Source organism: Aphelocoma coerulescens, chromosome 19 (assembly GCF_041296385.1).
Source record: "Aphelocoma coerulescens isolate FSJ_1873_10779 chromosome 19, UR_Acoe_1.0, whole genome shotgun sequence".
In the NCBI taxonomy this organism is placed as follows: Eukaryota; Metazoa; Chordata; class Aves; order Passeriformes; family Corvidae; genus Aphelocoma; species Aphelocoma coerulescens.
In genome coordinates, this window is record NC_091032.1 from 9,806,611 (window position 1) to 9,816,383 (window position 9,773).

At 51.3% G+C, this 9,773-nt stretch overlaps 1 protein-coding gene across 7 annotated transcripts in view; it reads right to left on the reverse strand.

The window, feature by feature from the left end:
- The window catches only part of ACACA (acetyl-CoA carboxylase alpha), a 99,576-nt gene extending 93,130 nt beyond the window's left edge, over positions 1-6,446 (reverse strand). For 2 of the 7 annotated variants that reach the window (XM_069033517.1, XM_069033516.1), the window contains exons 1-3: positions 2,073-3,367; positions 1,703-1,749; positions 744-996 (exon numbers count right to left, since the gene is read on the reverse strand). In XM_069033517.1, coding sequence (XP_068889618.1) covers positions 744-996; positions 1,703-1,749; positions 2,073-2,119 — 347 coding nt within the window. In that variant the 5' untranslated portion in view covers positions 2,120-3,367. Of the gene's footprint in view, positions 1-743; positions 997-1,702; positions 1,750-2,072; positions 3,368-4,674; positions 4,827-5,108; positions 5,199-6,396 lie in introns of those variants that run through there. The other 5 variants (XM_069033519.1, XM_069033518.1, XM_069033522.1 and 2 more) reach the window with 4 other exon arrangements.
- Between the last annotated feature and the right edge of the window lie 3,327 nt (positions 6,447-9,773).

The following is a 9,773-nucleotide window of genomic DNA, read 5'->3' on the forward strand; positions in this document are numbered from 1 at the left end:
GACTGACCAAGAAGCTGTGATCTGTACATGAAAAGTGCCCAGAGTACAACAGGAAAATCCAACAGGCACATCCCACTAGTGGAATGCAAATCTGCAACACCTAAAAATAAAGGAGCCTTTCAACAAGGAAATACCACGACCTCCAAAGCCCAACTCATGGCTCATTCACAAAGAATCAGGAGTGGGGCAGCCCTGAGACCAACCCTGAGCTCAGGCAGCAGCAATCACATTGAATCTTGCCTCATCACCACATTGCAGGATTCCAATCTTTACTACGACCACCACAATTTTCTCTATCCAAACCCAAAAAATTCCAGTATGGAGCCATTGATCCTACCCACTGCCAATTCTTTGGCTACATTTAAAGCAGCAAATCCCATGCAAAGACAAAATAAGCAAATATTGTTCTTGCTCTCAACAAACAGGGCCCAAAAAAGCCACACACAAGTGAAAACTTTAGACATCTCAGTGAAGACATTTCCATTCTCTGAAAGCCAGGACAACACAGACAGTACAGGCAAGCTGCTTAAGGAATTTAGGCACAAGTATTTCATTAAAACCACAGGAAAACTGAAGGGTTTGATACAGATAAACATACAAGAGGTCATTAGAAACAGAATGCTGCAGCGTGTCTTGGCACAACAAACAACAACATTTGAAGCCAAACACGGGTATAAAGCTGAACCTTTGGATTATCTTTGGGAATGACGGGGTAGAAAGATTGGAGAACTACTTATCCATACCTCATATGGCTGGCCAGGCCATCCTGAGCGTTTGGAAGTCCGAGGTCTGAGAGGGAATCGGAGCAGACGGACACAGGGGACAAAGACCTCTCCTTCTCCTCCAGCAGATCAAGTTTCACCAAGGAGCTGGTCTCATCTTCCGAGTTATCCTCTGACACGGAGCCAATAATGAAGCGGGAGTGAGCGCTCACGTCCAGGGCTTTATCAGCTGGGGGAGACTCCTCCATGGCTCCCACAAACTGGGCTCTCAACACTGGAAGGGCCAAAAGAAAGGGAAAAACCAGACCTGAGGTGAATACCTGCCCTTGGAAGACAAAGAGGAGGACAAAGCAAGGTTCACTGGTGGGAAATGCAACGTTCAAAGGTCAGAGCTGAACCCTGAGTCCGGGATCAAAAACAGTTCTGCTCTAAGCATTTACTTCTCTGTTGGCATAAGGACTCTGAGATCCACAACCTGCAGAACCTCCCACCTTACACAAAGCTGCAGGAATCACTTAAAGGAAAAAAAAAAAAAAAAACACTAAAAAAAGCCCACACATCAGACCCAAAACCTATAGACAAAGGCAGGGAACGCTGAGTATCAAAAATCGTAGGATCAGAGAATCCCTGACTGGTTTGGGTTGGAAGGGACCTTAAATATCATCTCATCCCACCCCCTGCTATAGGCAAGGACACCTTCCACTAGACCAGGCTGCTCCTGGCCTTGGACATTTCCAGGGATGGGTTTGAGCATTCCAGTATTCCAGCAGGGAATTAAAGCATTTTCTTCAAAATTAAAAAAAAAATTACAACTGAGAAAGAGCCATGAGAGATGTGGAAAACAAAGGAACACCCCACAGCACTAAGGTGGGATGGGGAATAAACATTTGATACCCCCTGCTCTGCCCAGCTTTGCTGCATTTATACGACAACTACACCCAGCTGGAAACACATCATTAGGAAATGAGAAATGCACTAACCTCTTGTTATCCGTGCAATCTGAGCAGTTAGCCACTTCCAAAACGAACTGGAAAAGAAAAGAATTAGGAAGCAAACATTAGAGTTATAATGAAGCATATTCCATGTGTGTTTTCCTGTTTATACCACCAAAACCGTCCTGAAAAAAACCACAGGCACACCAAGGACTGGTTCACTTGCTCCAGGTACAGATTAGCCCAGGAGCTGAACCTGCAGTGCCCAAGTCCAGCTGTGGCACCTCCTGCTGGTCCATCCTTCTGGAATCTTCCGAGAGACCTGACTGTCCCACCTGCCAGTTTTGATTCTAAAAGGAACAACGGGTTGTGCCAGCACTATCCACTCATATCAAAACTTTTCTGTCAGCTTCTGCACCTGATTCCAGCCGAGTCCCAAGTAGTAAATTCCAGTGAAAACCTCATCAGCCCTGCTAATCACAGCCACGTTACGCCAAGCACAAGGACACAGCACAATCAGCTCAACAGGAACGCGACGGCTCTCGAGCAGCACAAAAACCTGGCCCGTGGTGTCACACAAATGGGACATGATGGTGCCTTTAATGCCCAGACAAGCATTTATAGCCAGAGCAATCCCTAAACACCACACTCCTGCTTTCCATCAGTAACCGAGAATTAAGAACTCATCCAACTGGCTCATGCACTTTTGCCATGAATGTACTTGACTGAATTATTTAGATCAAATCCTGTGTTGACATCACTCCTCCCACAAACTCCAGTTGCCCTGGGGCCACGGGCACTTCACTTGACAGAGGCATCATTAACCATTTTATAACTGAAGAGCCCCAAATATCTGTCTGACATGGACATTAAAAGCATTAAAAACCCTTATTTGAGGGTAGAGATGAGAAGGAGGGGAAGCATGACCAGAAAGTCTCTCTGTCCACCTGTGATGTGCAAAGTAAACCATGCAGGGAGACTTCTTCACCTGAGGTGCGCAGATGGCACAAATCAAATTTTGTTTGTGCACATGAAGATGCAGACAGTATTTATGTGTGTATTTATCCTGGCATCAGATCACTCCTAAAGACTTTCATCCAGACAGATTTACTGCTGGCACACTCACCAGTGCCGAAGAGGCTGGGATGCAGCCAAACTAACTTCAACCTCGCTTCACTGAAGAAAAACCTTCTCTAATTTCAATAACTAATATATTAATATGCAAGTTTCAAGGCTTTTTTTTTTTTCTTTTTGGAAGCAGAGGAACAGGAAGCAAAGTGTTTCACTCAAGTGTTCCATGAGAAACCATCCACCTAAGGCCATGCACTGCCACGCTCACACAACTTAACTCCAACACCTTGTTTGTCCAATTCAGTTCCAAAAAAATCAGTTGTTACCCATGAAACCCCACTCAGATCCATTTCCCAAGGCACTTCCAAGCCCTGGGAGCCCAGTCCCACAGCCAGGAGTTCCGCTGGGGTTGTGCAATCAGCGTTGGGCTGAGCGATAAGCTCGGCTTGTTCTCAGCACACCGAGAGTCCTCGTTCATATTTAAATTAATTTCAGTATTGTCTGGGGCTAAATTACACAGGGACTTTCTCAGAGATCCCCTCACTGGAGCCTCTGGATTTCAGTGCTGTGAATGGAATGCACAAGGCTGTACACTGGTATACTGTATATATAGAAATATAAAGGTACATTTTATATATATATATAGCTATAGAGGTGAATTATATATAAATATAGAGGTGTATTACATAGACAAAAATATGCTTATATTATCTATACAAGTATAGAGGTTTATTTTATATCTACAAACACAGGTATATTTTATATATACAAATTTGTATATATATGTTATATATACAAATAACGGGGTATGTTATATGTATACAAATAGAGCAGTATGTCATATATATACAAATAAAGGTGTATATTATACCTGTGCACCTCTGCATATTGTATTGGCTCTCTGAAATGCAGCTGCCACAGTTCCATTTTTACACAAGCACCTTGAATTCAGCTGAGCACCAAGACAAGTTTGTGTGCCATGAACAACTGCACACGAACTGTTTGTCTTAATAATAATGCTGAACTAGACCCTAAAACCCAAAATTATCCGGATCCTCAGCTGTGCACAGCCCCTACATTCCCTTCTGCAGGTGCCAACAGCTTGTCAAACAGGTAACTTCTGCAGAGACGGAGAAGAATCTGGAGTTTATGGAAGGATGAGGATTGAGAGCTCGATCCTGTGAAGATGTAAGGACAGGTAACAGCACTGAGCCTGCTCAGCTGCAGAAATACATTTAGGCACAGCTGGATCTACACAGACTGAGCCTTGCTGTGCTCCCTTCTGCCAGGGAAATCAGCTCCAGCTCCCAGCTCTGCAGCTACCCAGGCATTTAACGCCCAAATCGTGTCTGTGCTACGAGCAATGAAAACTCCGCAACCCAGACTCAGAAGGTGCCGTGTCTGGTTTTGCCTGAGGTGAAGCAAACCCCACGTCACTCCTCCACAGCTCTGCTGCTACCATTAGTCACATCTTTGTCTTGACAGTGCAATGCACTTGTAAGAATACCAGACTTTAGAAGTTTTATCACAGCTTCACTTTAAAATCACTATTAATATTGTAAGATATGCCCAGGCATGAAACTTGGACAATGACAGCTGGAAATTAAGGTTTCTTATTTTTCTCTAAACCACCCTGTTCCAAAGACAAATCCACAACTGAAGAGAACATCAGTATTTCAGTGGGCTCTTTCAAAGAACCAGAGTAACACTTCTACAACATTCCTATGGCATATAAAATCAATAAAACTAGTTGTATTCAAATGTCTCCTGATGAAAGCCCAGGGAGCTGTGGCATTGCTGATCAACATGAATCGCTTTAAAATGACGAAATGGATTTGTGCTCTCACAGCCCTACTTGGAGGAACACAGAAAACAACGGAGCACAAAAGCTAAAACCAAATTAAAACAGTCGCTTCTCTTGAACATTAAACAATCAGCAGCGTGCTCACCTATACCAGGGCTGGGGGGGAAGTTCCAGGTCGGGAGAGGGTGAAGTGATGGTTCCTGCTCTGGACACCCCTTCGTGGCTCCCTGGCCGCGCTGTTTTAATGCCCCCACACAAGCGCTGAGCCCAGCTCGGTGCCAGCTCCACCTGAGCCTGCCTCCTGGTTAATCATTGGGCATTGCTTCACTCCCAGCCCAAAATGGCCTTGGCACACACCAAACACCCTGAGAGCTTCCGTAGGGAAGGCTCCTCACAAACTCCGCGTCCCCTGCGCGCTACTGGGGGCAGTTTGGGCTCCACCGTACAAGAAAGATCCAAAGCTGGTGGAGAGTGTCCCGAGGAGGGACACGAGGATGGTGAAGGGTCTGGAGGGGCCTCTCGAGGAGCAGCTGAGGGCACTTGGTTCAGTCAGCTGGAGGACACTGAGGGGACACTCACCGGGGGCTGCAGCTCCAATTTCTGCTCCCTGTGACAGGACAGGACCTGAAGGAACGGCTGGAGCTGTGCCAGGGCAGGGTTAGGCTGGATATTAGGAGAAAAACAACTACCTAGAACTTTCCACCTGTGGATGTAGAATCACAGAATCACGGGATATCTGAGTTTGAAGGGACCCCCAGCATCATCCAGTCCAGCCCCTGGCCCGGCACAGACACCCCAAAAATCCCACCCTGGGCATCCCTGGCAGCGCTGTCCCAACACTCCTGGAGCTCTGGCAGCCTCGGGGCCATTCCCTGGGGACCCTGGGCAGTGCCCAGCATCCTCTGGGGGAAAAACTGTTTCCTATTATCCAGGCTAAACCTCTGTAGAGACCGAAATAAGAGCCTGTATTTACAGCTATCCCAGTTTGCTAAAACACTCGAGACTGTCTAAATCCCACTGTCTTTGAGAGAATTTGGCATCACTTAAACAGCTTGCTGAATATTTCCTGCCTGCTAAACTGGAACAGACTCCACTCACGCTTCGGGTACTTTCTAACACAGTACTTCTTATTTTAAACTTTTAAAAGAATATTTAAGAGAAGGGAGAGGCAAGAGCAACAATTTGGTTTGCTCTGCCAATTTGCTTTTAAAACTTCACTGGTTTTGAGCATCCCAGGGCTGCTCTCAGCCCCTCGGCAGAACCAGACCCAAACTCTTCCCCAGCATCCTGAAATCCCCCCAGGGATGGCAGAAGAATGAGTTGGAGGAAGGATGCCCGGGGCTCCAGCCCCGGAGCTGCAGCCCCCGGGGGTGCTCGGTGCCGGACTCGCCGCCGCCCACGTGTTGTTCCAGGGTGCGGGGGGACCGGCGAGGCCACGCGAGCGACGGGACCGGCGGCACCGGGGGCGGCGCCGACCGCGCTGGCCCGGACGGAGCGCGCGGTAGCGGGAGGGAACGGGGCGGCGGCTCCTCCGGCGGGCAGGGGCGGCCCCGCGCCGGGAGACCCCCGCCCGCCCCCGGCTCCGCTCGGCCCAGCCCGGCTCCGCTCAGCCCGACCCGGCTCGGCATCCCGCCATCTCCCGCCGGCCCGGCGCGGCATGGCCCGGCCACCTCCCGCCGGCGCGGCGCCCGGCCAGGTCCCGCCCGCCCGGCACGGCATGGCCCGGCCATCTCCCGCGGCACGGCCGGCGCGCCCGGCCCCGCCCATCCCGCGCGCCGCCGCCGCCCGCCCGCCGGTGCCCCGCGCTCCCCCCGGCGCGCCCCCCCGCGCGCTCCCGGCGCTCCCCCCCGCGCGCTCCCGCCCTCACCTCACGGTGCCGGTGCAGCGGAGGCGCCGCGGGCCCCCGGCCTGGCGCTCCCCGCGCGGCCCCGCCCCCGGGCCCGCCCCCGCCGGGCCCCGCCCCCGCCCCGCCCCCCGGTGGTGTGATCGGGGTTACCTCGGGTCAGGCCCCGCGCGCGCCCCGCCCCGCGCGCGCCCCGCCCCGCGCCGCTCCCATTGGCTGCCGGCCGGGCCGCGGCGGGGGGCGTGACCAATGGGGCGGCGCGGCGGGGGCGGAGCCCGTGGCCTGAGCGCCGGGCGGGCGCGCTCCCGCGGGGGCGGCGCTGCCACGGCCCCCCCCGGGCCCGCCGGGGCTCGAACCCGCGACCCCGGGACCGCCGGGAGCCCGCGCCAAGAGGGAGCGGCACCCAGGGACGGGAGCATCGCTCCTCCGAGGGAAGGCCCAGGGGACCGGGCCTGCTCAGCCTCCAGAAGAGGTGACCGAGGGGACCTCGCCAATGCCCATCAGTATCTACAGCGGGGGTGCCAAGATGGACCAGGTTCCTCTGGACCAGGTTCTTCTGGACCAGGTTCCTCCGGACCAGGTTCCTCCGGACCAGGTTCCTCTGGACCAGGTTCTTCTGGACCAAGTTCTTCTGACCAGGTTCCTCTGGACCAGGTTCTTCTGGACCAGGTTCCTCTGGACCAGGTTCTTCTGGACCAGGTTCTTCTGGACCAGGTTCCTCTGGACCAGGTTCTTCTGGACCAGGTTCTTCTCGGTGGTGCCCAGCAACAGCACAAGAGAAAACAGGCAGGAACTGATGCACACAAAGTTCCAGCTGAACATGAGGAAGAACTTCTTTCCTGTGCAGTGACCGTGCGCAGGACCCAGACCAGGGAGGGTGCGGAGTGTCCTCGCTAGGGGATGTTCCAGAATGGTCTGGACGCGATCCTGTGCCGTGTGCTCTGCGATGACCCTCCTTGAGCAGGGAGGTGGGACCAGGTGACCCCCTGTGTTCCCTTCCCCCGGCCCACCCTGTGAGCACGGGAGCAGGAGATGCCAGCCCGGTGCCTGTGCACGAGGTGCCCACGTGGCTCGGGGACACTGCCCTGTCCCTGCCTTGGCACAGGCAGGGAGCACAGAGCTGATAACAGGTGGTGAGGACACGGCGAAGCCGGGCCAGGCACTGCCAGCGCCTCTGCTTCTTGTCTTTGACCTTCAGCTGCTTGTTCCGTTGATGGACAACAGTTTAAAGAACCACCCCTCTTCCTCTGTTTCACATTTTGTGTTTTATTTAAACTCTGTGTTTATTTAAACATTGCTGAAATTTAAATGGAATGAGTAAAACATGTTTAAATGCTAATGCTGCTGGATCTGGTGACCTATGCAGGCTGATCCTGCTGGAGGTGCCAGGGGGTACAAAACCCCAAGGATCTGCACAGAAGCGGGGACAGAAACGGTGAGTTGCCCCTGTTCCAAACCAGAGATAATTTCATTTCCACCAAGGCAGTGGTTAGAAGGTGTGAGACTCTGCAGGAAACTACACGGACCCAGGAGCACGTGGTGGGATGTGTGCCCACTGCAAGCAAGAATTACCCAGCCAGAAAATCCAATCTGGGGGTTTGTAGTTAATAAAATTATTGGGGGAACAGACTATCTATTCTCACATCCACCTGGACTAAATCTGGAAAATTTGGGCATGGACCCTTTATTTATACCTCTGTAGACATAAATATGTAGATAGAGATGTGTCTTTTACATAAAGAATCTTCCTCTGATTAAATATTTTGTGAAGGAGCTAAAAGAGAAGGTTTTTGGTGTTAGTTAATCATCTCCAGTGCTAAATCCCAGCTCCTGAAGAAGTGAGGGGGAGTGCTTGGCTTGCTGAGGGGTTGGTCGCAATCCCTGATAATAATACAGAACTTACAAAACCAGGGGATTACGACAGGTGCTGAGTTCATCCTGGCTGGTGTTCCCAGAGCTCCAGGCGTGCTAAAACCTGCACCTGCACTCTGCCTGTCTGCCCTGCCCAGCGCTTCCATCCAGGCACAAACACTGGCCAAACACTGCTGGGGAAGGGATTGCTTCATACAATGAAATCCTGCAGCAACTCTTCCATTCAAGGGCAAAGAGAGGCACAAACACGTGGAAAAGAACAAGTTAAACACATAAAGCTTAAAAATCCAGCATGGATTTGGAAGGGGCTTTTTTGGGCTACAAAGATGGTGAAGGGTCTGGAGGGGAAGGCATGTGAGGGGAGGCTGAGGGCACTGAGGGATTGTTGGGGAGTCTGTGCAGGGCCAGGAGTTGGACTGGATGATCATTGTGGGTCCCTTCCAGCTCAGGAGATTCCATGAAATTAAACTAATAACGGTGGTGGAGTCTCCATCCCTGGAGGTGTCCAAGGAATGCTTGGATGTGGCACCCAGTGCTCTGGGCTGGGTGACAAGCCAGGTTGGACTCGATGGTCTGGGAGGCCTTTTCCAGCTAAATTATTCTGGCATTCAAGTTTGGGCAGGAATAACCTGTGTTTTAATAGGAACACATTGTTTCACAGACTTCAGACACACTTTCCAACAGCATTTTTTTGAAATTTTTCAATCATAACCACATTCTGCTTTGGAGGAGGGGTGGTTAAAAGCACATCCTTTACCTGTCCTGCTCCAAAACTGGACACAGTTATTTACTCTCATTCCATGACTTACACGTGCACTGTGAACTCATGCCACTCTGTTTTCTCAAAAGAAAGGAAGTTCAGCCTAAGTTAATAAACTCAAAAAAATACAGGGGAAATGTTTTTACCTTTCATGATGCCAAGGTTCCACCTCTCTTGCCCAGGCTCTGATGACATCCCCAGTGCAAACACAGGACAGATCATCCCAGGTGAGGGGGTCGGTGACACTTCAAGCCTGGCACCACTCATGCCCTGCCAGGCAAGGAACAGAGAGAAAGGTCAGATCAATTTTTTAAAGCAAAATACTGACACTCCAGCCCTCGAGGCTCCGTTTGCTCTTGTTTTAAAACATAAACATCTCAAATAATATCAATGCTTATGAGAAAGTCTTCTGGATTCTCGGCCACTTGAAATGTCAGCGGTTATTTGGGACTGAACTGATGTATTTCATCCTTCCGCGCTCGGGGACACACACGTGTGGTTACCGAGGAGGAAAAGGTGATTTCCATCGCCACCGTGTGTCCGAGGCAGAAAACACCGATTCCACAAAAAACTCCACCCAACAGCCTCGCGAAATCCCACCGGGACTTCGTGATTCACCTGCAGGGAGAGGCCTGATAATGCTCCCACTGATTTTTGCGTGTGTGTGGCCTCTGGGTTTTCTAGGCACAGCTGCCCCAGAGCTGTTGTGTTTCACCGGGGGCTCAGCCTGGGCTCCCTCCCACCCCGCACTGGGCTGCAGGGAAGCACA